The following is a 26,817-nucleotide window of genomic DNA, read 5'->3' as shown; positions in this document are numbered from 1 at the left end:
AATGTAAAAGGACAACCCTTGGTAGAAAAGCAAAAGTATATCCTTTCTGTTCTGAGAGCAGGGTTATTTTATATCTTTCTGGAAAGATAACCATGCTTTTCACTTTAAATTCTTTACCTTTTGCTTTTTCACGTTTCTCCAAGGTCATTGATAATTGTTTGTGAGGGTGGCTTTTCTTTTGGATGGGAGAGACTAAATTCAGTGCTTGTGGAGGTGTTTATAACACTGATGGCTGGCTGTGGTACAAGCACGTTCTGGGTAGAGCTCAGTGCAGAGTTCTTCACACAGTGATGCAGCGTATCACACATCTCTCTTATGTAAACGGCCTGATATGTTACTAGTTAATATTTTGCCATGGTGGTGGTCAGGACAATACTGAGTCATCGAGCCTTTTTTGGTAGAAGTCAGACACATTAGGGGTCACCAACAATGGTGATTTAGAATAATTTCATGTGATCTCTTTGTTTTTATAGAACCTGACGGAATGCCTACCAAGCATAACTCCAACAGCCTCACCAGTCTTTTCTGAGGTGCATTTACCTCCAGCAGTGCCTTCTGTACCAGCCATTGTGCCAGCTTGGCCAAGTGAGCCAGCAACCTATGGACCAGCAGGTTTGAAGAAATAGTAATGTAAATCAGAAACTACTAACCCTGAAAAATACTTTGTCTTGCTGAATTGAAGATGCCTCCAGGATACACTGTTTTATATAACCTCACATTCCAGGGGCAGTCACTTATAAACGTAGTTTCTCACTGCTGAAAGCCAGTGAGAGTTGTAATAGATCTTTGATTGCCCGTAAGTATAGTTTGCTTTACTCCCTGCCTGAAGGTGGAAGAGGGATGTGTATTCAACTCTCCCTTTTACTCCTGGGTGGTATAGCATTGAGTTTTGACGGGGCTTATTCTGAGGATCTGCTTAAGGTAGTATATGTTTGTGCTCTGTGTCCCATGTAATAAGCTCCTTGATTCACTAAGGACTCAATTTGGGTCTGGTATGCCTGGAACTAATGAGATCCATTTGGACCTGAGCTGCAAAGCCAGTATAAAGCTTTATCTGTGCTGTGCGATTTTCTGAGAGGTGGAATTATCTTAGATTCGATATTGCTCATTAGATCACGTGCTGTATTTTCTTTCCCACTGTTGTGTTTCTGTAGAAGAACTAGCTTTCAAATCAGCATACTGTGGTAGTAATCCTGTCATACTTGACCACGTCTGTGACAGAAGATGCACAGCCCAGTTAATCTGAGCTTGGATACAGAGCTGACTGTAAACGACTAGTCAGAAGGAGAACTGCAGAGATTCACATATAAGTTTTGGTTCCCCCCCGTTTTTTTCCCCTTCCTACTTCATTCTGGGATTCATAATTTTAAAAAGAAATACGGGAAGGGTTTAGCTATTTCTGGGAAGCTTAACTGTTTCAGTCTTTCTGAAAACTAGTCTCTGCATTTAGCCAAATCTTTTGTTTGTTACTACCTGACTCAAGAATTTCCTCCTATGTCTTTCTGAATACCTTTTCTTTTTTTTTTTTTTTTTCTTCTGTCTTTCGGAACTTGCTTTCCCACTGTCATTTTCTTTTGTGATTGTATGTAGTTGAGCTGTGTACATATGTTGTAGTCTGTTTTTTTTTTTTCCCCTTAGGTATTCCACCCCAAATACCTGCTTCTTCATTGATGCCAGCCCCAGCAACGGGACCTGACTCTATTGTATCACAGGCTCAGGTAACATCTGCTCCAGTTGCTGGAGTTCCCGTGTCGCTACAAGCAGTTAACCAGCCTTTAATGCCTTTGCCTCAGACTCTGAATCCTTATCAGGATCCGCTATACCCTGGATTCCCTTTTAATGAAAAGGGAGAAAGAGCTGTTGCACCCTCTTACTCCCTGTGCAATACTGGGGAAGACTTACCTAAAGGTGAGAAGGTGGAAGGAGGGCTGGATTTTAAACCATTTTTCCTAATAGGTTTTCTTTTCTTCAAATGTAGGTAAAGGTCACCTCTTCGGTCCTGTTGTTAGTCTGTGTCAAAAGATCCAATTGTTGTCATTCCATGATTTAAGGTGTGGGATGAAATATTGAATATAGTTGTACCTCTTTAGTTTGCATTGCTAACTTTAGGATTATTTGAAGTGGTTACATCTGCAAATCTGATACGATCATTTTGTGGTTCTTAGCTCGACCCACCATAACTTGAGGTTTTGCGAATGGAAAGGATTTTTTTTGGAGAACTGCTTCCTTTTACAGTAAAAGGTTTTCTCTTGTAATCAAAAGCTTGGAAGTTGTGGAGCATTTCCGTGCTGCTCTGGGAAAATAAACATTTTAGCATACTACAGATGCCCATAAAGAACATGTCATGTCTGACTGTGTGGTAGTATTTGTTTACTGAAATGTTTCTTTAAAAACTAGAAGTTCAGTTCCACAAACTGTTAAAACTGAAGTTTAAACTGCAGTTGTGTTCTAGATATCTTACTGTGTCAAAGAAAAAAAAACACAAAACCAAATCAGTGAAAGACATGGAAGCAGCAACTTAATACCGGTGTTTCTCTACTGAAATGGAACTTTATGCAGGGACTGAGTGTTTTGTTTTGGTTTTTTTTTTTTTTTTTTTGGATTGGATGAAATGTAATATTTTAGGTCTTCACAGATTTCTTTCTGGTTTTTTTCTTTGTTTTTTTTCCCTAGATAAGAATATTCTTCGATTTTTCTTCAATCTTGGTGTGAAGGTAATTCTTCAAACTTACTTATGTTTTTATGTTTTATACCATAAAATTTGCTTGTCTTTGGTAGTACTTAGAGTGCAGAAGTTTGATTGCTGCAGCCGTACACTTCAAATTCAATTTTAAATGCTTTCTTATTTTGTCTTCTGTTAACTGGGGTGCCAATACTGGCCCACATTGCAGTTCAAGGCAGCAGAAATACATTTTATCTCCACAGTGTTAGTGAGAACTATTGGCTTCCAACTATGGCTATACAGTCAACAGAAATTGTGCTTTACAAATGCACAGGTAAACCGTTGCGAGATTGACGACTCACTCTTTCAGAAGCAGCATATAGTAAAAGAGAACTCTGACTTTGACCATGTCTGTGTATTGGCAAAGCCACTGCAGTACAAATACTTACTAAGTCTTTCCCTGTGGACACTTCCTTAAGTAATCTGCATGTCTGTCCTTTCTTGCTCAGGTTAAGGATAACAGTATTTTACTTTTAAGCTTCTAAGTAGTTATAATAGTGGTTGTTACATATATGTGGTGCAAATCTGTGTGTGTGGTTGGGGAAGAGGCTCATCCAAAAAGGCAACATTTTCCATTTCTTGCTAAGGACTGATTGTTTGCTTAGTTTCTCCCTTCTGCACATAAAAATGTTCCTTTTTTCCCTTCTCTTAGTCCTCCCGTCAGGCAAACTACTTTGGAAAAGGTGCTGACAGCTCTTAGGCTTATTCCACATGACTTTGGCCAGAAGTAATCATTTTCTTTGGTGTCTGTGCATGGAAAGAGGGAATGTTCAGCGCAACTTACAAAGTAAATTTAGATTTGATAACTGTGTGCCCAATACAAGTCTCTTTACTTAATGGAACATCCATAGTCATTACCAAGTGTCACTGCAATATATTTACACAGCATTTGTTTCATAAGCTTACCTGTATGAGACTCCCCTTATTGGTACTTTGTATTATTTAGGATCTAGTCTGTCATTTTCGTGCTACAGCACCATCTACTGGTCAAAGTCCCATGTTCTGGTAGTTGTGCCTCCTCAGCTGGTGACCGTATAGTGTAGCAGACCTGGGAGCTACTTTCTGCATTACCCTGTCCACTGCTTTGGTCCCGGATCCTGCCATGCTGATACTCACACCCTTCCAGCTGCTCGTTCAGAGGCAACCGACTAGTTCCGCTTGAGAGGAAGTCTGGGTTGGCTTCTTGGCATGGTTTCCCCTGGGGACTGTTTCTACAGATGCCACAGACAAGACCGTGCTGGTTTTTGGGCTCTGCACTCTACCTACTCCAGTGTTTTCACAGACAGCCGTGTGCCTCCAGCAGCCTTGCGTGGTGTTCTGTATGGCCTGAAATACGTATGTTTGGCAGGTTGTATTATAAAAACATCCTACAGTGTTGCTCTTGGGCCAGTTGCTAGGTACCAAAATACAAGCACAAACTCTGCGTTCGTAATCTCTAACTCTGAGCAACAAGCGACTATGTGCCGGTTAGTTAACACGGAAGCAGAGGAAAGGGAAGGGGGTCGCCACCTGAGGTGGGTGGCTTCAGCATTGTGAACACAGGTGGTGGTCGCTAGCAGCACAGGAAAGGTTGCTGCTGAAAATGGTGTGTGTCCATTGTGTGACCCCTGCCAGCGTCTGGAAAGCGGATTGCATGTTCTAATGAACCCTATCCCTCTACGTTATGAAAGGGCTTCTAAGCAAGCTGATCTGTGGGCTGTGTGAATATAAATGGATTTCAGTCTTTACAAATTGTCCTTGGGGCAATGATCTAACTTCGGGTCTCGGTATAGTCTGTTGTGTAGGTTTTATTTCTTTATTTTTAAAGTGAAAATAAACGTGTGGTATGACTTATCTTTGTTTTCCTTGTTAACCCTTAGAATTTTGAAAAGTGAGCTAGTAGGGAAAATTGCCGATTAATAATTGTGATTCTGAAAAATGAATTTGCAATGCGTGTCTTCACATGCATAGCTAAAGCTTGATTTAATAGCATCATGTGTTTAAATTAATTATGTAGAAATTATGTTACCAAGTTTTCTTACTGGTTGCAACTGTTGCCCATTTCAACTGCATTTGGAAGGAAAACAAAAAATGAGAAGGTCACCCGGAGTCTTAGATATTCTTTAGAATTGAGGGCAGTCACTGTAAATAAAATTAACCTTTACTTCCTGTAATTTACTGTTTCAAAATGGTAAATGACCTGTGTGCTATTATGTCTGTCTGCATCTTCAAAAGACCAAATACTTTTTTGTTTGTTTTTTCCCTGTCTTGCAGGCATACAGTTGTCCCATGTGGGCACCCCATTCTTACTTGTACCCCCTGCATCAGGCATATTTAGCTGCTTGTAGAATGTACCCAAACGTGTCCCTTCCTGTGTATCCGCACAACCCCTGGTTCCAGGAGGCTCCACCGGCTCAGAATGAAAACGAAACTGCACGAACAAACAGGCACTTTCCTGTGCAGAGCGAGCTCAGATCCAACGGTCAAATTCCACAGGTTGACAGTAGATCTCCATCACTGCCTCTGATTATACCTACAGCTCAGGTGTCAGAAAGTCAAGGACAGGTCTGTGTAGAATCGGAGAATCCGGTGCAAGCTCTTCACGCAAACTATGAGGAGTCCCTGAGAGGGAAAAATGTGTTCCCGCAGCCACCTTTCGGACACAATCACTTTCTAGGAGCTGTTCCAATAGCACCTCCTTTCTTTCCCCACTTTTGGTATGGGTACCCAGTTCAGGGTTTCATTGAAAATGCAGTAGCAAGACCTAATGTTGTCATGTCACCTGAAGACAAAGAGGCAACAGCCAGCACCTCTGCGAACATGTACGTGGCTAAAGAATGCAGCCCTCCAGTTCCCGTAGTAAACTGTGCAGAACAGCTTGAGAAGACTACCAGCAGCAGCGGCTCGAACACTGTCCCGTTCCCTGTGGCCGGTGCAAGCAGCGAATGCAGTGCCCCAAAAGAAACTTCAGCTAGGGCGCCTCCGTTGGAGCAAACTTGTCCTTCGCCTTCTCCTGCTAAGCAAAAAACAGCTGGGCAGCAAAATCGCTCTTCACAAATACAGGGGACTGAGAGGCAGACAGCGGTGCCCAACACCCTGCCACTGTTGGCAGAACCACCGAAAAACGAACTGAAAACCAGCGTTTCCAGTCGTAAGGAGAAGACTGATAAAGGTAGAGATTCCAAGGGTGGGGGTAACCTGCAGACAGAAAGCAGGACACAGAGGACGAGGGAAGAGAGCTCCGAAGACGAGAGCGAAGTTTCCGATATGCTGAGAAGTGGTAGATCCAAGCAATTTTATAACCAGACTTACGGAGGAGGCAGAAGGCCTAGACTTGAGTGGGGTTATTCCAGCAGGGGAGGATACCAGTTCCAAAGAAACGAGGAAGGCTGGAAAGGACCACCTGGCAGAAGCAGAGACGACGGCTACCAGTATCAGCGAAACTTCAGAGGGAGGCCGTATAGGAACGACAGGAGAAGGGCAGCACTGGGAGATAATCAGAGGGGGCATCAAACATAGAATGAATGGATAATTGAAAATTTTAAAATGCAAAAAGTAATTTGAAGTAGCATTTTAAAATCTTAAATCTTTTTAGTGAAGTTTAACTTTTGGCGAGTAAAGACTAGGAGGACGTGACCTCCTACCGTATGGGGTTTTTTTGGGATTATAGTTTGTTTGGCTTAGCATTTTTTCCTCAATGTCCAATTAGGAAAAAACAATATAGGTTTAGCGTTTGATAACTTTTTTCCCCCCACAAAGGTTTGAGTTTGTGATAGAAGATGGATACATACATTTACTAGAGTGACAAATTATAGCATTTGACGTGATCTAGATTCTAAAATCAACGGTAACATTGCACCAAATATAAATGTATATTTTATCATACAATGCCTTAGTTCTGAACTGAGCTAAAGGAATTCTCAGCCTACTGCACTGTTGTCTTTGATGCTTCCAACCCAAAGGCCTTTCATCTCAAAAAAAAAAAAAAAAAAAAAAAAATCAGTCAAACTTGAATGTTTCTCTTCAGTGTGTTACACGTACGGCAGCCAGCTAACCCTGTGTCTTAGGTATGTTGTATATAGTTCTTTTAATATTCATAGGGTATATTTTTGAATTTTAAAAAGCATTTATTTGTTGAAATCAAAATCAAGACAAGCAGTCAAGAATAGCTGTGTATGAATAGATAAGAATGGCTGTTTCCACCAAGAATTCTTAATGCTGGTGTGACTAGAATGGTGCCTATGCCAACTAAATAATTACAAAGACAATAAAAATGTAGATGCTATGCATTTCCAAAAGAATTCTGCATCTGTTATAATAGCAGAAGTTTTTTTAATGCCACTTTAACACTAATGCACTGACAAATCCTAGATATTTTGTGAGGAGAGATGCATAAAGTACATGTTACGGTTTTTTTTAAGTTTGTATGATCGAGCTACTGTTCAGTATTCTTTTGTTGTTGCACTGTTGATGCAAATTTATGTTTTGCATGTACAACTCATTGCTGGAACTACTTTTAAAAGCAAGATGGAGAGTCTCGGTGTGCTCTGCTCTTCCCTACAATTCAGAAGAAAGTGGCTTCTGCCTTATATTTTTACACTGTGTCAGAGTCCTGATGCTGTTTCTTCTGACCCTCCCTGATAACCATCTCTGGAGTGTTCCTATTGCCTTTGCAGTTTGGATGTTCAGCTGTCCAAACTCAGAGTGCAAGTGTGCACAGTATTCACTCACTTCTGTTGCTCTGTAAAATTACCCGTTGTGTATATTTTTCTATCTCTGTATATACTAGTGTAGGTGACGGTACCCTTTCATTCATGTCTGAGATTGTAGACCCTTGATCAGGAAACTTGAGTGATAGTTACGTGATAAAGAATTTCTTTTCAGATGCATGCCATGTATAAAACCCTACTTAAAATGAATGTTTGTCTTTTTTGCTTTCTTTCTAAATTATATTCACATATCTGAAACTGTTGCAGTGACATTAAATGAGTGGTTTTGTTCTCCTAGAGCCACTTGTAGACAGCAGCAGAACAAGTAGTTAATATATAGGCAAGCTGCAAACTAAAAAGGGACCAAAAATGCATTTCTAGTTCTTACTCAAAATGGTAGTGGTAGGGGCTGTGCTGTGGGGTTTTTGCTGTGGGTTGGTTTGTTTTTTTTTTAAATCTAAATGCTTTTCCATTCAGAAATGTATTTAGGATTTTGAAAGAGGCAATCTTCAGTTTTTTCAGGTTGAGAACTAAGCAAGCACTGAGGGATTTAACAGTTGATACTACTGAGGTCTCAGTTTACCTTTGCTACTTACAAAGACTTAAAAGAGGCTTCTTGTCATCTTTCCTGGGAGGCGGTAAAGCATAACGGCAGTTGTAGCCCACATCTGTCCAGCAGTCACTGAAATAACCATTGAGTGCTAGAGCAGGCATCTCATCGTGAGCTTTGATGCAAGAACAAAGGCAGTACGCTTTCCACAGAAACTCCTTGGGAAACGGTGGAAAACAGGCATGGCAGTAAGTGGTAGGGCTGTGCTTTTAGAATTTATTTTTAAAAACTGAAATACTTAAACTAGGCCTATGCCCTGCCTTGCTGCTGTAGGACAAGCACTGAAATGTGCAGAAGTAGTATTTTCTCCACCTTCACTTGATTAAGTATGGTTTCCTCGGTTTCTTCTGAAAGACTCATAGATTGATTGGCCAAAGCTGAAATATACAGTTTCAGATATTTGCTAAACTGCATCTTTACCTTTCCTTAATTAGGGCTGATTAACAGAAGACGCAGAACTCAAGTCCAAAGGGATTTGTACTTACTTATCTTTGTGAGTCAACGACAAATTCCAGTTAGCCTTTGGAAGTTTTTGCCTAAATATTTGGTGGTGGTGTAAGGCTGTGTTCATCACCTGTATTTCTTCATGGAGGAGTACATCTGCTGGCATAATACAGATGGATTTGTGTTGTCAGTTTGACACAGCTTGGTGGAGCATATATAACTCCTGATGCTGCCAAGGCTATAAAATATCCAAGTTGCTAACAGACATGATGGCTTAAGAAAAAAAAAAAACCCACAGAAGACAAACCACTACCTTCTCCAGTAACTTAGGAGGGAAAGATGTAAATAAAGAATAAAGCCATGTTTTTTTTCATGTCTCGTAACATTTTTCATATTGCATGGAAAATAATGTTCCTTACTTTTTAAGATATACAGCTGAATGTTACTTTTGCATGTCTGTGAAACTTGTGTACCATTGGTATAGGAACCCTTACATATAGGCACTTTTCCATCCATCTCTCTGAAGGACCTTACTTTATATAGAAATCAATTTTAACAGGCTATTTTTTATTTACCTTCGTTTTTGTCTGTAGTGAGGATCAAAGCTTTCATTTTAGGCAAAAGTACTTTGTGCGTTTTAACCTTGTAAAAACTTAATCTTTCTGTGGAAAGCCGGCAGGTGTCAACAGTTACAGATGGAGGAAGGAGTTAGTCAGTAAGTCTGAAGGGGAAATCGATTTTTCCCTTCTTAAGAGTCCTGGTTACCTTTCTATAAACCACAGCTTTGTTGCTGGAAGTACTGTATGTGCATCCCTGAAAATGGTAGTTTTTGTAGGATGTTTAATCTACTAGATGATGCTTGATTTTCATGTGCTTCTAAAAACTGGCATGATCTTAATCGTGAAGCAGAGGAAGAGTCCTACTTTGACACGTTACAAAGCAGTACTACTGTCTTAAAGGGAACTGTAGAGAAACAGGACGGTTTATTAAGCAAGCTCACTGGCTCTCTGCAATGTGAAACACGCTTGTTTTCTTCTAAGATAATCAGTACAAGACAAGGGGAAATCACTTACCTCTCATCTTTGAAACATCTGGTTTGGTTTTGTAAGTGCCTTTTTAGTTAGGGTGCTGTTATATATATAAATAACTTATATTATTATTAGGGTGCTTGGAGACAAAGTCTGCTGTGCTGCATGCATATAACCAGAAACCTTACTCCGTTCAGCTTTTTAGAAAATCCCTCAATAGAGGTACAGCCTGTGCTGAGATGAGCTGCCGTACCCTCTTTGATCCTTAACAAAGCTATATATAGATGATCAACTTGTTACAAGCCTTTAGGTAAGTCTTCTCTTCAGCCCTCTGTGGTTTATCGCAGTACAGGAGGAGGGGTTTGCTGACAAGGTGTCAGTAGTTTGTGAAACAGCTGGCTTTATTACTCAAAAACCTACTTCCTTTAGTACACTGTCATGTCTATAGAAAAAGCAACTGGAAAAAACAGCCGTTAACCTTTCTTCACTATGCAGGTTTAAGTTACAGAAGATTGAAAGGATTTTAGTATTTTCTTTAAGACTTTATTTAGCTGATTATTCTCCTGTAACTAAGTCTGAGAAGATGCACAGGGACAGATGATTAAAAAAGGTGCAGATCTCTTCCTTTATATTGTTGTGTGTAGTTTGTACTCCATCTTGTGCGTATTGCTTTCAATAGTGTGGGAAAAGATGTGCCTAACAACATTGTGCACACACTTTTAAATTATTAATTCAAGGATTTTTGCACTGTATCACAGAAGAGCTGTAAGTTAGGAGATTTATTTATTAAAGCCTCATCCAGAGAGATTCAACCTTTTTTAAAACAGGAATTGTTTCTGTAGCTCGACACCCTTGGTAAGCCTCCCTCTTATACAGAAAACAGCTTCAAGGATTTTTAAAATGAGGAAGTTCAGTCAGTACTTGGTATGTGAGTAGGGTATATTGAATTGAAAGCCTCCCTTCAATTATGAAAAATCTGGAGACTCATTTGCACAATTTTGAGGTGGTCTATTTTGAAATTATTACACTGAAAATAGGGCTGTGTCACCAAAATATATAGAAAGTGGCAGTTTTACTCAGACTAGGATTGACACTGCTACCGGTCTCAGATGTTACACGCAGCAAGAGATTTTAAGCTCCAAAAGATGAAGTGTTCTAAAACCTGATTGAGCCTTCTCATCCACAAATGTTTAGATTCCAATATGCATTTCTATATGCCAGTTACGAAGAAGCTCAGATTCAGTATTTAGTCATCCAGGAAAAAGTAGTTTCCACTCTTCTTTTGTTCCACATCCTTGGGAAGAGAAAAAAGGTCAATGTTACTTGAAGCAGTCTTTGGCAGATTTGGAACATAGAAAGGAGTTAAGTGTCTTGTATTTCAGCTACTTTCCTTATTACTCTTACTACTAGTTTCACACGCCGTTTTCCAGCACAGCAAAACTACCACATTAGTCCTCATTTTGTTTCTTATTTTAAGACCTGGCTTTATATTAAACAGTCCCACCTTCTTTACTGTAAAGGTGCTTCTCTCTTACCTTGATTGAATTGAGTTTGTTTATTCTTGGTCTGTAGTTGTTGGGGTCTCTTCTAAAAGTGATTTCAAGTTGAGATAAAAACTTATTCATTCCAGCCAAAAGAGTCTGTGGACTGTTAAGAGAGAAGAATATTCCAGATTAATTTTCAGAAGTTCTATACTACACAGATTAGGGGCAGCTTTGATCTCCATCCCGAGCTCATTCAAGTCTGGCAACACAAGCATAAGCTGTACTTGACATACCAGGATGGGCTATGTTTTCAGTCAAATCATGTCTCAGACAAGAAGTCATAGAATCATTTTGGCTGGAAGAGACCTTCAAGATCATCAAGTCCAACAGTTAACCTAAGAGTGCCAAGTTACCACTAAACTTTCCCTCAAGAGCACGAAACTACTACCCTCATCTTTCGGCGCTATAGCCAGATACAGCAAAAATCGTAACATACACACCGATGCTGAGAAATGTTTCTGTGATTATGAGTTTTTAATTCAAAAAAGTGTGTTCTTAGAAGGAATACCATCAAAACCAGGCTAGCACTGTGTTGTAAACACAGTCAGCCCATTGCTAGACCACTGTGTCAACTTCATCTGGCTCGCATTGAGTACTTAGGACTTCCAAAAGCCTGGTTTCTAATAAGGCTGCTCCTCAGAAACTCCCTGTAATTTACATAAGATTATTTACAGGAACAAAAGTAGACATATCAAAAGGAACAGCTTTGAAAGAGTGAAAGTCATAGCATGCATTGTATGCTGCAGTCAAGCCTGGCACTTCACAAGGTTTGCATATACATACCTTTAGTACCCTGCTTTCTTTTCATACAGCTGAAAGTTATTTGTGTAAGCATTCTTAGTTTACACTTGGCCCTTTTTTCATTCCTCACAATCAATCCACTTATTTGTTCTCCACTGATTGTAACTGAATTGCTGTGCAGTTGCTTAAGGTTAGTTTAAGCCAGGAGCTGGTCTAGTTTTTGAGGGCTTGGTTACATTCTCCAGCTATGCCCCAACTCTGTGGCTAGGCAGCCTCTACGTATGGGCCAATACCATTTTCTTTTCCTTGCTTCAAAACAAAAGCCAAAATGCTCAGGACGCTCTTGGATAACTTTAAGTGCAGCTTAAATTTCTATAGGCAACTATGCTTCTGAGACACATTTTATTTCTACGTTGTCTTCTTTTATCTTGCTTACTAATCTGACCAAGTCTCTTACCTGTTTGCAAGTGTGTTCTTGGAAGGGATGCCATCAAATACAATCACACGATCAGCAAGATATGTAGCCATAATAAAATCATGTTCTACAACAAAAGCTGTTTTTTTAGCATGGAGAATGAAACTGAAATAGAAGTGGGGAAAAAAGAAAAAAAAAGAGAGAGCTGAATGTAAGCTTACTGTTAAACTACTGAAAGTTTCAGGTATTTTTTTACCATCATGCATACTTTACCGTTTAATGACTCTAGCAGCCATTAGACGTTGCTCAGAGTCCAAATATGCTGAAGGTTCATCAATTAGGTAGACATCTGCAGGTTTACCAAGACAAAGAGCTAATGCAACGCGCTGCAACTCACCACCAGACAACGTTTGAACCTAATGGGGTGGGGCGGAATAAGGCCGTATTTAGTTCAGGGTACAGGTAGAGAATTAACGAAGAAAAGTTAGGACGTTGTCTCAGGCAGTTCATACCTCCTGGTCAATGATGTTTTCTATTTGAAGAGGTTTCATCACATCAGTTACAAACTGGGGGTGTGTATAGGCATCTCTGATCTTCTCGTGCAGCAGCTGACGGACACTTCCCTAGTAAGACAAAAACGTTGCCACTCAGTTTTATGCACCACACCACAAGAAAAAAAGAAGAAAGACTTAGAGCTTTCTTTTCTGGGCATAAAGAAATTCTACCTGTGTACTACAAACATGCTTTTTGTAGCAAACACGATACTTGATAATAAATAAGACTTAAACGTACTGTAGATTTAGGGCTGATCTTCTGTGGTTTGTAGCTGACGTTTAGAATGGGGACCTCACCTATAAAAAGATAAAGTTTATAATGAAAACAAGAGCCTTTCCGGTGTCTTCAAAACAGGTTTCAACTAAGGTATTAAGCACTACCTCCTTCATCGGGTGTCAGTCTTCCTGCAAGCATTCGGATAAACGTAGTTTTGCCAGTTCCTAAAATAAAATGCAAGTTACGTATTACTTCAGACTTTTTAGTAACTTAGACCTGTAACAATTAAGTTACTGGTACAAAAAAATAAAGACTTAATGAAGAACACATTTTAAAATTAGACTGCTCTGAGAATTTCTGTATTCACTTTAAGCAAGCAGCACTTGCTCTTACTTGCTTTTTCAAATGGAAGAGACATCTAAAGCTACAATCCTCCAGACTTGTGGCTAAGCTCACCAGCTCAATCATCATCCTGTCAATCTAAGTTCTTAAAGTGGGGTAACAGACAAACACAAAGGCAACAGTCGATAACTTCAAGTTTCCGCTATTCAGAGCGCAAGCTCATGGTGTGACATCTTCATTAGGAAACAAGCAGTTCAACCTGACTCAAAACCAGTAATTTTGAAGCCTGGCTCCTATGCTGAAAAAGGGTTTTAGGAGCATATTTAGGGCTGTAGAAGCAGTTTCCAACAAGAACTACACTTACCATTTTCCCCTAACATCACCATAATTTCAGAATCGGTGAATTCTCCAGCAACTATGGATAGTTCAAATTCTCCCATCTTTTTTTTCATTCCTGGATATTTGTACATACACATCTTTTTAACCTCTTCTTCATTAGCTGTCTCAGCTACTTTAAATACCAGAGATGCATCTCGAAACCTTAGATTTTCTGTTGGAACATAGCCATCTAAGAAAATGTTTATGCCTAGGAAGGGAGGAAAAAAGACCATTAAAAAAGGTCAACAACAAAGCATGACAAGATGAATTTCAATTCTTGGCAGCAAATTCCAATCAGCTAAGAAGAACGTTGGATTTTAAACAGCATGTTTAAAGAGGCAACAAAACCTCCTATTTGGAAGTGTGTACATTATGGAAATCAAATGAAGAAAAATCTTCCTAAAATTACAGAAAGGCTATAGAAGCTCTTCCTGAAAACCTAGTATTAGTAATGTCTGTAGGGTTTAAACAAACTACTGCTCTTGGACCCATTCTCACAGAAACGGTTCTTACTGAGTCCCAGTGCCACAAGCGTGGTCAATTCAGTTCAACGCCACATACCTCTGTACTGTGCAAACTGCCTCCTGCCCTTTCTCTACTATTTATAGGGTCTTTTGTGTAACTCCACTGTTTACAAAACACCTGCAAGCATCAAAATTACGTCCATAGCAAGAGACAAAGGGCATTTCATAATTAAGACTTTTGGGTTGAGTTACAAATTTAGGATCACGTAAAGCAGAAATTCTTTATGAAAAACACAGCAGTTTTTTAGTTACTGAACTATAACGGGAAGCAGACATGTTCATGTAATAGACAACTCGCTTTTTCGTACCTTTTTTTTCTTCCACAGAATTGTTTTGGATATGTTTAAAAAGAGAAATATGGCAAGAATTACCTTCTCTTACGCTGAAAGGCATAGTAACAACACCATAAGCACTTGGCACACCATACAGGCAGCAGATAAAGTCAGAGAGATAATCTAACACACTTAGATCATGCTCTACAACGATGATGTACCTGAAAAAGAGAGCCAGAGAGATGCTTTTATACTTCAATACAAAACATTTTTTCTTTCTTTCTTACTCCAGGCTTGCATAAGTAATAGCTATCAACATGATTTTCATTTAATATGGTTTCTTAGCTTTATACTAAATAAAGACAGATCAAATCTCTGATAAGGATTTTTTTTAAACTGTCCAACAAACAGACATTGTGATTGGCAAGTTGAAAGTCCATCTTCAGTGTAAACTGGCAGTTTCTTTATGTACAAGGAGTGGAAGGACATTCATTGACTGGAGCAAAAAATACTTAGCACATTTAAAAAAAAATATTATCTTTGTGAGAAGGGGATGGATCAGCAATATTCAGGTGAAAAATAACCAGCTCCATTTTCACATCCTTATTACAAAATTTACCCCAGTGCTGAAATAGCACAGAAACTATAGGAAATAAGTTTCCAAAATGCAAAGGAATAGAGTATTACTGACTTAGAATATTTTAAACATCTATTAGTGTACCATACTGAGAAGTCGGCACTTCTAGGGAGATGGACTGGATGTCTCTTCACTCTGTATGTCTGGTGTGTCTTCACCCACCCATTATTACAATCTAGCAAAACATTTTAAACTTGTATTTACCTGTCAGGGTTTATGAGGGATCGAATAGTAATGGCGGCCTTCAAGCGCTGCTTGACATCTAGGTAGCTAGAAGGTTCATCAAACATGAAGCTAGCCCCAAAGAAAAGAATGAAGTCTTAGGGAATGCAAGCTTTCTACATATTCAAACCTAATATTAACATTTCAACCATTAAGTACACAGAAACAGAAAATAATCATTATTCATATTGAGAAAGAGAGACAAGAAATGAGAATTATGTACTGACACCTGCCTTGAAGCTGTGATGACTGTCAGGTAAAATTATAAAATGGTTTAAGTATTACTTTGCCAAAACCTCTGACAAAGTTATGTTACGAGAAATCGGCAATCAGTCAGGAATTCCATGCACTCAGTTCTGATTCAGCTTAAATTTAACATGAACTGAGAAGTGCAAAAATACTTCAGGAGACTGGAAAAAGGACACCTTCCAAAAGGGAAAATCAAAACAACAACCAAAAACCAAACCAAACAAACAAAAAAGAAAACAAGAAACCCCACACCAACCAAAAAAAAAACACCCCACCAATCCAAACAAACAAAAAATCAACTCAAAACAAAAAAAAATATCAAAACCCCACAAGTCTTCTGATCTTGCTTTCTTGGTCCTAAGGAGTCAGGGAACAGCATAGACTAGGCAGTAATTTCCCGGCTGCAAAACCAGAGTGACACAAGTTCCCAGAGGTGGGGAAGGATCTGTCCATTTCTTATTCAAAGAGGCTAAGTGAGGTACGCTGTCAAACAGGATACGTTGATGTGGGATTAGGGACAGGTTATGAAGTTGTGATGGTGAAATTTGACATTAGCCTCTGAAACTAGCTATTGCCAATCAGATCAATTGAAGTATAAAAAAACCCACTGAGATTATATATGGAGTAAATATGGATCTCAGCTGCCGAGTTGGTAAAACCACCTTTTTTTTTTTTTTAAGATCCTTTTGTTTAAATGTTTCAAACAAAAGTATTATCTCTAACAATAAATGTAAATTAGAGGACCGTATTCTGAGACAGATTATTAGAAGCAACGCATAACAGAAGTAAATTAAACATACATATCAGCCTTCTGAATACAAACAACAGCACAAGCAAATCTCTGAAGTTCTCCTCCTGAAAGGTCCTCAACATTTCTTTCTTTCAGATGGGTTAAGTCTGCAAATAAGTGGTTATTTTTAGATATGTTATAACCAACACACCAATTCATACCTTTATTACCTACAAAAACATGTATAATCACAGCAGACATCCTACACAGAAAGAAATCAAATAAGCATGCGGTTTACACAGAAGCATCATAATGCTTTTTGTAAGTCACACCAAGTTACAGCTTGTCTGCAGCATCAGCCAATTAATTTGTACGCCTGCTTCTTATCATGCAGAAGGCTTACACTTCTATTTGGTTTCCCACCATATATTTGGTAAAGACTTCTATCCCTAAAAAGAAACTATATCAGTTTTTAAAGTGTTTCTTGTTAGACTGTGCTGATGAATTCTTATTTTCAGGAAAATGAAGTCCCCCAAACGTTACAGCCAATGGGTGAAGCCAGTATTTTCTCATCAGCTATATGAACAGCAAATTTCAAGAATATACCGTTGCACTAGTAGGTTAAGTGGGACTCAAAGACCATGCTCTTGGTGGCACAATGAAGCTTCACATTTACCACCCAGATCTACCAAAAAGAACCCTGTTTAAATTAACAATACCTAAATTAACACCTAAATTTAATAACAACAGAATTCAAAACACCTACAAAAAAATATTAGGGCTCAACTATGCAAGTGTTCTTATTAATTACATTATTCTCAGAAGTCAGTATTACTCCCATTAAAATTAGTTATATACAGGTTTTTTTGGGGGGGGATGAAAAAGTTTTTTGGTACTTCGATAATATTTTCTTTATGCAATGATTCTGACAAGAGGGGATGCTAAGATTTTGCCAAAGTTGTAAGCAAGCAAGAGCAGCAGATGCTAACTGTAATTTTTCCAGATGTAAAAAATAAACACTTGCTACCATGAAACAAACCGTATTAGATTCTGTTAACTAGTACGTATCAATAAGTTTGCCTTTCACACTAGAAAGTATTATTTGCATTGGTTCAGATATGCTTACAGCAACCCCTATGCTTTAAACTAAAGCATCTTTACTTTTTTCTTTTTTAAAAATGGTATAATTTAAATCTACTATCACATTAGTAGTAACCTTTTTTTTTAGTAAATACAAATTTCTCAAATGCTCTTAAATTACTTACAAAATTACTTACCAAGCTGCTGACACACAACAGTTTGTGTCTTAGTTTCATCCTTCCTATCCAGAATTGATCCCACTGTTCCCTGCATGATAAGTAATAAAAAACCTCCACATTATTTCAACATGAAAAATTTCAGACAGTAGTGGATTTTTGACATTTGATTATGCTGCTAAATAAAATCTTTAAACACAAGAGAAGTATTACAGAAGAAGCTCCCAGCTTTCTATTAGCTCATGAAATTTCTCACCTTTGCAGCTTTAGGGATCTGGTCCACGTACTGAGGTTTAATGATGGCTTTCAGGTCATCTTCCAGGATCTTGGTAAAATAATTTTGTAATTCAGATCCTCGGAAATAAGTCAAAATTTCTTGCCAGTCAGGTGGATCCTGTGACAAAAATTAAAGCTTGTGTTTACTTATACCACACTAAAAACATCATTAAAAATATTTTTAAATTCCGATCGATACAGCAAATAGAATATACTTGCAACATTACAGAAAAAGCCTGGATAAATGCTAGTTACCACAGTGTTATCTTGCCTCTGCAAATTTTCCATTCAAATAAAAATAAAAAAATTGTAAAATTGCAAAATGGAGGGCAAAAGTTCAGATCTTTTTTTTTTTTCCCCCCAGGGGTCAAGTCCTTTCAAGAAAAAGCACTTTCAATTTGTACCTAGGACATCCACAACTGTCCTTCGACAGTTAAGAAGCTACAAGTGAAACTACTTCATGGGGAAAAAGATCTGTATGGATCAGTGTAACTGCACTTATTAGCTGATCCAGCCAATCCAAAGGAAAAGGGTTGGACTGATAAAAATCAACTTGCACAAAAGATGCAATAAAGTTTAGTTATTTTCTCTGCTTCTAGCAAAGATTTCCAAGGAAATAGAGGACAAGAAAAACGACCAAAAAAAAGGAAAAAAGGAACTATTCAGAGCAATCACCCAGGAAAAAGTCCCATCTTATAGAGTTTTCTTTTACACAGCGTACTACTCTGAATGATTAATTATTTCAGTGGTAAACAGTACAGAAACACAGCGACACAGCCTTATTTCCAAACCACGCAAATACACAGAGAAATGCTTCCTAAGTTTTAGAGCAGAAGCAGCATGGAAGATTCAATTCATACCACGTGTTTCTGTGGTCATAACGATTTGTCTCTTCACAGGAAAGTCTGATTTTGGAAACATGGTAATTCAATTAAGTACACATTCAGAAAGTCAAAAGTTCTGCTATTTCTGCAATACTACCACCTGAAACAAGAAGTCCGCAAAATAATACAAACCAAACTTGAAAGAGAATGGAAAATGTAGCTGGGAAACGATCATTTCTCTGCAGTTGTAAGTGGGACCCATGAAATTAATAATTTATTAAAACATCTTTCAAGTAAAGAAACTGATGAAAAAAGTTTGAACAACACTTGTTCCCACAAGTCCTTTTGAAGCAGAGAATCAGAATTCAATTGTCACCACATGATTTGAACACGAGAACTGAAATGCTGTCCAATAAGAGGTCATAATAGTTATTATTTATGTCTTCTATCTTGTAATATTCACTCTTTGGAGTAGCGTGAGGTAAACAAACCCCTGTAAATTATTTTGCTTGCTGGCTGAACAGTTGACTTTGTGAAAACACGTAGGAAAATGGATTATGATCTCCCATGAAGACCAGCAGATTAGAAGTTGTTCTATGTCTGGTTCTCAAAAAATACTATCAAAATCTCCAAGTATCTAACAACAAGAAACTAAGGATTTTCAGAACTCATTATTAAAGTGTACAGTATCTTCAACAATTTATGATAACATATTTTACAAGATATCATCTTCAAAAGAATCAAAGATAAAAAAGCCTAAGAGATCACAAGGATACATAGTAAGCACTCATAGACACTAGAGCTGTTCAGATAAAAAAAACCAACGTTGAACTTAGAAGAAACCCAAAACCTGAGCTACCTAAATCCCTTGATAGGGAACAGGTAAATTGTGCATGCAAAAAAAAGTTGACATTTAAAAGACTGATATAGAAGATAGAAACCTACCTCTGAAATTTATCTTTAGTGAGTTACAATTATAATTAGTATCCTTATTTTTCTTGAAAGATACAGTTTGCAAAAAAGCTTTTGTTAACAACATCCTTCTACTATTGTTTCTGTGTGGAGTAGCTCACTGGCTGTTAACAGGGAAAGCACCAATGTCTTGCACGTTCTATCACGTTCACAGATACGAAAACTCAGTGAAAAAAGATATAACCACAGCTATCTATTCTGACTCTATTTTATTGCTGATACTTACATCATATTTTCCAAGATTTGGCTTCTGTTTCCCTGCTAAAATTTTCAAGGCAGTTGATTTTCCAATACCATTGGTTCCAACCAATCCCAGTACTTCACCTGGACGAGGGATAGGCAACCTGTAGACAACATCAATAACTTTGCATTATATTAATGCCATCAGACAACAACATTTGCTGGTAAACTAAATGTTACAACCTGTTCTCAAACTTTCTGATTATTTCAGCCTCCTTTGTTAACTTGATAATATATCATTAAAATTAAATCAATTCCTCAAAAATAGAAGACCATAAGAAAGATTTAAGAGTGGTCTGTTCTTTAAACAGAAGCTCTGTAAAACGAGCGCCAGAATTTTATTTCATCGTAATACTTTTTAGTGAGAAAAAAGTAAATAGTATTCAAAAAGGAAGCTACTGAGGCAATAACCAAGAACGCCATGATGGGCACTATGTTTAGACTACCTTTTACACCAATTTGAAATATAAAATACCTGTGAAGTTTGAAGGCATTGGCACAATATCTATGCGTTGTTTCTTTCTCCAGGTTGCTAGGTAAGTTAACAATTGACAAGGCTCCAAAAGGACATTTCTGTAATTGAAATACATTCATAGATTATTAGTGCACACAAACAATTTATTAACAAACTGCTACATCCTGTACTGCACCCAGCTGTGCATTTAACTATTTTTAAAAGAACTTTTACCAAATTACTTAATTTACATAGTCAACTTTCCGAATTCCGTATTTTTTAAATTAAATAGTTCGCAATTTAGACTGTCAGTCTACAAGGCAAATAAGGCACACTGCATATACTCTCTAGCTCTTTTACAAAAACATCTTCCTACTGCTAGGTGTCTATAGCCACAAACAAACCAACCAACCCAAAGCCACAGACAAAGAGTTCCAACCCACACCCTGCAACCCAACCAATTCCGTAAACTAACACAGTACTTCACTTTCTATAACCAATAAGAGTTAACAAGGTCTGACTATTCAGGGGAACAAAATTGCTTTTTGAAGTTACAGTATGCTTTACTAAATATAATAGCATAATAAGGAAATTTTATTGGTTTTAATAAAGCAGCCTAACTTTTACCTTGATGCAAATACCACAACCAATACAAAGTGTCTCTGAGATCCATGCTATTTTGCTCTGTGATGTGACTTCTATGCAAAGTTTTCCTGGTGAAAAAGAATAAGATTAACTCAAGAAAGCTTCTAATGGATCAGAATTCTTGCCAGTACTATTGAATTCCACAGAGGAACATGTAACTGACTAATGTTCACTGAAGCTTCAGATCATCCACAGACCTGAAAAGTGGCATTATTAGTATGAAAGGTTCATGTTTTCAGCGATGCTTCTAAAGGTTTTATCAAACAAAGCATGAATGACAAGCAAACCACTAGCAATTATAAAGAACTAGTTCCTTCTAGTATAATGTTATTTAAAGCTTCTCCAGATGCTTAAACAGTTTGTTAAATTACACCTCTTACCCATTCGAACCACAGGACAACTCTTCTTGCATTCTTGACGGCATTTCTTTGGCTTACACTTGTCATGGTTGACAATAGCAATTCTTGTTAATTTGTCTGCCATAACGCACAATTTAGGGTTAAACACCAATTATGAGGAGTAGTGGGAGTCTTCCAGATCTAAAGAAAAAAAAATCCAAAAGAAAGCGTAATTACTGACAGCACAGAGAAGAACAAACATATCTTATTACTAGCAGAGTTCAGAGATGAAAAAAAGCAAAATTATTTGATTTTTTTTCCTCTTTTAAGATGGCAAACAGGGCAAAGTCTCAGATACAAGTAGTAAGGGTACTGTTGTGTAAATATCTGCACCATTCTTGAACATCAGCTTTCCATTTCATTACTATTTCTCCACTGTAAAATAAAACTGTGATTATATTTGAGAATGTATCTTTCCAAGAAAACTATGTCGCAGTAAGAACAGAATACTCTATACTGCTGCAAATTTCAGTTTCACAAGCTGCCTTGTGTAAAGTAACCTTGTTCATGCTACATTGTCTGGTAAGGTCAAATTGTGACTACAACTATTACTCCGAGAATCTGATTATAATGTTCATTTTGCAAAGTGTACGCCAATATTCTCTATTAAGTGATTAAAATACTGTAAAATGTAAGAGAGTTTTCAGAGAGAAAATTTGTAGTTGCATATAGAAAAGTAATCCAGGCAGTGTGAACAGTCATACATGATGATGTTTGATTCTTTTATCTTAAGTTTCATTAGTATTTGAACAAGTACACCTACATTCTGCATTTTCTATCAATGACTATAATGCTTTCCAACAAAAGTAAGCAAATTCCTTTATAAAATTACTTTATTTTTAGAAGAGAAAGGTATTTGAGTACTACATGAGTAAATATTCCTGAAATCACAAATAAATGCACTCAAGGAAGTGAAATTACTACTTTTATTCCTCTACATAACTGCCTCTTCCCTTGCTTAGATATTTGTAATGCACACTGACAACAACTGGACTGTCCTGGGAATTTATGTCAAAAAATTATAGTAGGAGGGCAGGAAGGACAAAGAATTTAAATTTTAAGTCTCAATAGATAAAAAAAAGGTGCAACATATTTTAAAGTGTATTTATATTTCCTTTACCATATCCACACATAGTACTGAGAAGAACAATAATAATGACTTTATCTTCCTATGTGCAATGCACCCTAAAGGGGGCCGACAGGAGAGCTGGGGAGGGACTTTTTACTAGGGCATGTAGTGATAGGATGAGGGGGAATGGCTATAAACTGGGAGAGGGCAGGTTTAGATTAAACATTAGGAAGAAATTTTTTTACTTTGAGGGTGGTGAGGCACTGGAACAGGTTGCCCAGAGAGGTTGTTGAGGCCCCATCCCTGGAGGTGTTCAAGGCCAGGCTGGACGTGGCCTTGGGCAACCTGGTCTAGTGGGAGGTGCCCCTGACTATGGCAGGGGGGTTGGAACTTGATGATCTTCAAGGTCCTTTCCAACCTAAACCATTCTATGATTCCCTCCACCCACTCCTGCTCCAGAAGAACAAAGACGACTGAATTGTGAGACTCTCGGAAGTTTACAAGATATTACATGTGACAAATGTGTTTGGTTTTTTTTTTTTTTTTTTTTCTCCTAGGTCTAAAGAGAGGCCATAAATAGAGTACAAAGCATTTCCAGTTCAACACCACTAAATAAAGTGATGGCAGCCCTATAGGTGATGCCAATTCAAAATCATTTCAATTCAATGCAATATGTATCAGTAGTTCAAAGACAAATAGGAAAGAGCCTTGAAACACTTCAGGTTTCCATACAGTCCGCATGTGCGCCTGCTTCCAAGAAAAGGATTCCAACATTTCTTATTAAAGAAAATATTTTCTGTTGGATCTTCATTCCACCAAACTAAAGTATCCTGCAGGGGTTTAGCGACTATTTACTACATATGGCTATTATATAAAGAAAAGTTGTGACTTTCAATCACCTGAAAGCAGCAAGAATAAAACAGGTGTACCACACATTTATCATGTTAAACTCCATTCTTCCCTAAACCCACCTGTGAACTTTAGTTGGGAGGAATCTTACAGATACTACTGTAATATGAAAGAAAGGAAGAGACTGGCATTTAACAGGGAGCAAAGGTATCTATTATTACAATAGCTACAAATATTTTGAGTGGTTCCTTTTAGAAGTCAGTCTTATTCCTCTTTTCAATTTCCAATTTTAAAATTAATGTCTAAATAGATTTTTCATCAGCTATAAATGAATGTAATTATTAGTCATGCTGCCAACCTTATCATGGCAGTTTCTACTTTTAATATTCCAATTTTTTTTCTTTCATCTTTTAACATTTCCTAAACCAAAAAGTCCTAACAACACAGTTGATGTTTTCAAATAAATGACTCAATATTTTTTAAAAAATTAAAAAATGATTTTACAGTTCTGTATCGTCAGAGTAGATTGACAAAGTAGGGCTGAACACTGCAATTACATCCATAGACCAGGCCAACAGGCATGGAATAATGGGTTTGCAATTCTCACTTTAATACATTTTTCTAAGATAAGAAAACAAGAAACTGAAAGTCTTATTCTTAAAAACTATAAGGATGTTTGAGTCAGAGTAATTTTCTAGGAGACAGATACTGGATTTTGTCAGTGCTTCAAATAAAGATACATTCTTTGGCAATACATCCCAGGGCTTTTCATAAAAGTCCTGTAGTTTGCAGCGCATAGAGTATTTGTGGGTGAATCACTTGCTCTTTGGTTTCCCAAGGGAAGTGTCTAATCTGGGTCAGCCCTTTCTCCAAAAACTCTTGTGTGTCTCAGTACCCTGAGCAGACAGACCACACAGGGCTCTCCCTGCTAGTTATCTTAGCTCTAACTAGCACATAAACTATTTCTATGTGTTACAAGAGCAAGCTCTAGAAGACAAAGCTGCTGTACTTCAGGAGCTTGCCTCCCCTGTCCAACCTCCCAAACCTCCGTTCGAGGTTACTGTCTGAGCAGTACAGAAAGCACACCAGACAAACTCTCCCCTCAGTCATCCACCCTTCAGTCTGATGTTTAGCTTAAAGCACCAAAGCAGGAGAACGAGATTGGGGTTGCTCTAAAAGACCAAGTCAAATATAGCTTGCAACAATTAGGTTTTGCCACCTACCTCAGCAAGCTTTCCACCCAGTCTTAGTGGGATAATCAGGTTGAAGTTTACACTACCATACGTTGCTGAATAAGACCATGGTTGGTAAGTAATAAAACTGCCTGACATTTTTTTTCTTCTTCTAACTGACTTACATGTGCAAATGCCCATCTGAGGTGAAGAGTTTTGAAGGGGCCACAGAAGTAAGTACACCAAGCATTTATGAAGTACTCTGTGGTGGGAAATAGAACTAATGAACCAGCATGGAGACATACACTTGTGACTCCCTGCTCTCATCTACGTGATGGAAGTGTCAGTTTATTCAAAGTCTCCAGCGGTCTTAAACAATTTTCAGAAAAAAAAAAATAATTGTGATTTCTGTTGCTTGTGCAATATTTCCAGCACTGTCCTGATGTCTATGATGGTAGTTGTCCACATGAGAAAATAATTTCTACTTAGAAGTGACAGTTTAGAGTAAATTAAACAACACTGTCCAAAACCAGACTGAACTCCAGTTCCATATTTATGTGCAGTTACTTCAGTAGCATTTAACTTAACACACCAAACTGGATCGTCTGATTTTAAGGGGCAGGCAGCAGAACTCTCAATACACTGAACACAGGTCAGCAACACATGCAACATACATATGCTACAATACAGCACACCAGTAATTGCTAAGTATAGTCAGCAGTTTAAGGGCAGGAGAAACTGGTATTCAGAAGCATTTAAGTTCATGCCTGTATTTCCCCTTTCCAAATCAAGAACAGAACAAAAAATAACATATGAAAATATTAATTTGTTACTGAAGCATTATTATGAATTAGTGAATTATGATGGGAGTGACAACAGAAAATATTTCCAGAACGATGGACAGAGGTGAAAGAATAAGAGAATGAATAACAACTGCTAGCAAAAAAAAAAGTTAGAAAATAAGTTCTAAACACCTTGACAATATCATTCATTGAAGCCAAAAGCTGTCCATTAAGTCCAATTATGACACTTAATACAAACACTACAACACATCTAAAAATAAGACACAAAACATGTTATCACAAGTATTTTAAGTCAGCATTCTTAGGCTCTCAGACACACCAGAAGACAATAAAGTAAAAAAGGCATGTAAGCAGACCTTGATACCCATCACAAAAGGCAACAGTAACGTACAATCTGTACAATAAATGTAATGTAGTTGTATTGAAAACATTTATTTTTCACAGGCATTAGAGTTGTACTAGAATTTACTAAGTCAAGTCAATTATGACCAAGAAGTATTTGTAATTGCATTGAATTATTTAGACTTAAACATAGAACAATTCAATTAAATTTAGTGAAGGCAAGATCCGTGTTCAGAATTGAGCCATAGTTTAGTTACTCTGCACAAAACCAGTTAACATTTATTAAATTATACTGCATCTGACCTCAAATATAAATGATGTGGAAAGAAGTGAGGATAAGCAGCATCTGCACTTTCCTCTGAAAATAATTAACCTCAAGAATTATCTCTCAATCCATTGCTAATGGACTACACACAGTCACTCCATAACGAGAATGTTAAGAACGAGAATAGCCAAAGAAAACTTAAATGGGAGACAAAGAACAGATTTTCAAACTGGACATGGGAGATCACTACATTTTTACGTATCAAAGCAGAAATAATAGCAAATGCTACAAGAACAAGCAAGATCTAAGAATTAAGAACTAGTCTATGCTTAAAGTTTTGACATTTGTTTTAGAAAGTGAGACAATGTACAAAAGGAAGTTTAAACAAGCTCCAAATCCCTACTGCATTTAACTCATTATATTACTCATAAGGCATGACATGAATATGAAAATACAATGTTAACATGAAAAGCATATGGTCAAATATACTGACGCAGCATAACGAGTGGGTGTGTTTAGCTGGTGCTGAACAGTATTAATTATCACTCAATCTTTAATATTTCCTTTTAACGTGAAGTAAAATGCATGAGAATAAACCCATAAATTAGTAATTACCACATGAGAATTACAGAAATATTCCACGACCACTTGATTAGGAAACCATAGCTGAGAAACTTAAATTAGAACTTGAAAACTGTCACAGAAACTTGCAGGTGAAATACCTTAAGTGCGTTCCAGAGAGGAAACGCTACCACGGTCCTACAGAAAAGCCCCTGCCGAGTTTTTCTTTTGCTTTTATACATACTTTCCAAAAAACAGCCTTACCCTATTACCTTATCAAACCTGCAAGAAGCCTGGATCTCCTCGCCACATAGGCACGCATGTGGATATTAGCTTTCCCCAAAATAAGGCAAAACATGGCTTCCCCCCCCCCC

The 26,817-nt window shown here is 37.7% G+C and overlaps 2 protein-coding genes across 2 annotated transcripts in view; one reads left to right on the top strand and one right to left on the bottom strand.

The window, feature by feature from the left end:
• The window catches only part of OTUD4 (OTU deubiquitinase 4), a 31,766-nt gene extending 25,546 nt beyond the window's left edge, over window positions 1-6,220 (top strand). The window contains exons 18-22 of the mRNA XM_009890752.1: window positions 474-612; window positions 1,639-1,718; window positions 1,794-1,908; window positions 2,674-2,714; window positions 4,976-6,220. Of these exons, the coding sequence (XP_009889054.1) occupies window positions 474-612; window positions 1,639-1,718; window positions 1,794-1,908; window positions 2,674-2,714; window positions 4,976-6,220 (1,620 nt within the window). The remainder of the gene's footprint in view (window positions 1-473; window positions 613-1,638; window positions 1,719-1,793; window positions 1,909-2,673; window positions 2,715-4,975) is intronic.
• A 4,038-nt stretch (window positions 6,221-10,258) lies between these two features.
• On the bottom strand, window positions 10,259-21,523 carry ABCE1 (ATP-binding cassette, sub-family E (OABP), member 1). The gene is made up of 17 exons (XM_009890728.1): window positions 21,365-21,523; window positions 20,967-21,052; window positions 20,361-20,458; window positions 19,872-19,989; window positions 17,830-17,967; window positions 17,595-17,664; window positions 16,388-16,484; window positions 15,321-15,410; window positions 14,579-14,700; window positions 13,670-13,891; window positions 13,128-13,187; window positions 12,985-13,043; window positions 12,705-12,815; window positions 12,466-12,608; window positions 12,235-12,357; window positions 11,028-11,139; window positions 10,259-10,786 (listed from the first exon to the last, which is right to left on the bottom strand). Exons 1-17 carry the CDS (start codon window positions 21,465-21,467, stop codon window positions 10,739-10,741), a joined length of 1,800 nt encoding a protein of 599 aa, XP_009889030.1. The 5' UTR covers window positions 21,468-21,523; the 3' UTR covers window positions 10,259-10,738.
• Window positions 21,524-26,817: the final 5,294 nt, after the last annotated feature.

The sequence above is a fragment of the Charadrius vociferus genome, unplaced genomic scaffold, assembly GCF_000708025.1.
Source record: "Charadrius vociferus isolate BGI_N301 unplaced genomic scaffold, ASM70802v2 scaffold178, whole genome shotgun sequence".
NCBI classification, from domain to species: domain Eukaryota; kingdom Metazoa; phylum Chordata; class Aves; order Charadriiformes; family Charadriidae; genus Charadrius; species Charadrius vociferus.
Note: the sequence above shows the minus strand (reverse complement) of the source record. Positions and strands in the feature narration are given on the sequence as shown.

Bases quoted from the DNA above. Each gene is read 5' to 3' on its own strand.
- ABCE1 (XM_009890728.1), bottom strand. From the start codon at position 21,467: ATGGCAGACAAATTAACAAGAATTGCTATTGTCAACCATGACAAGTGT. The intron at 11,140-12,234 runs GTAAGAGACTTG...CTCTCTTAACAG, and splicing joins AAGAACACACTTGCAAACAG to TCCACAGACTCTTTTGGCTG. The intron at 10,787-11,027 runs GTAAGAGAGAAG...TCTCTTCCCAAG, and splicing joins ACAAACTCAATTCAATCAAG to GATGTGGAACAAAAGAAGAG.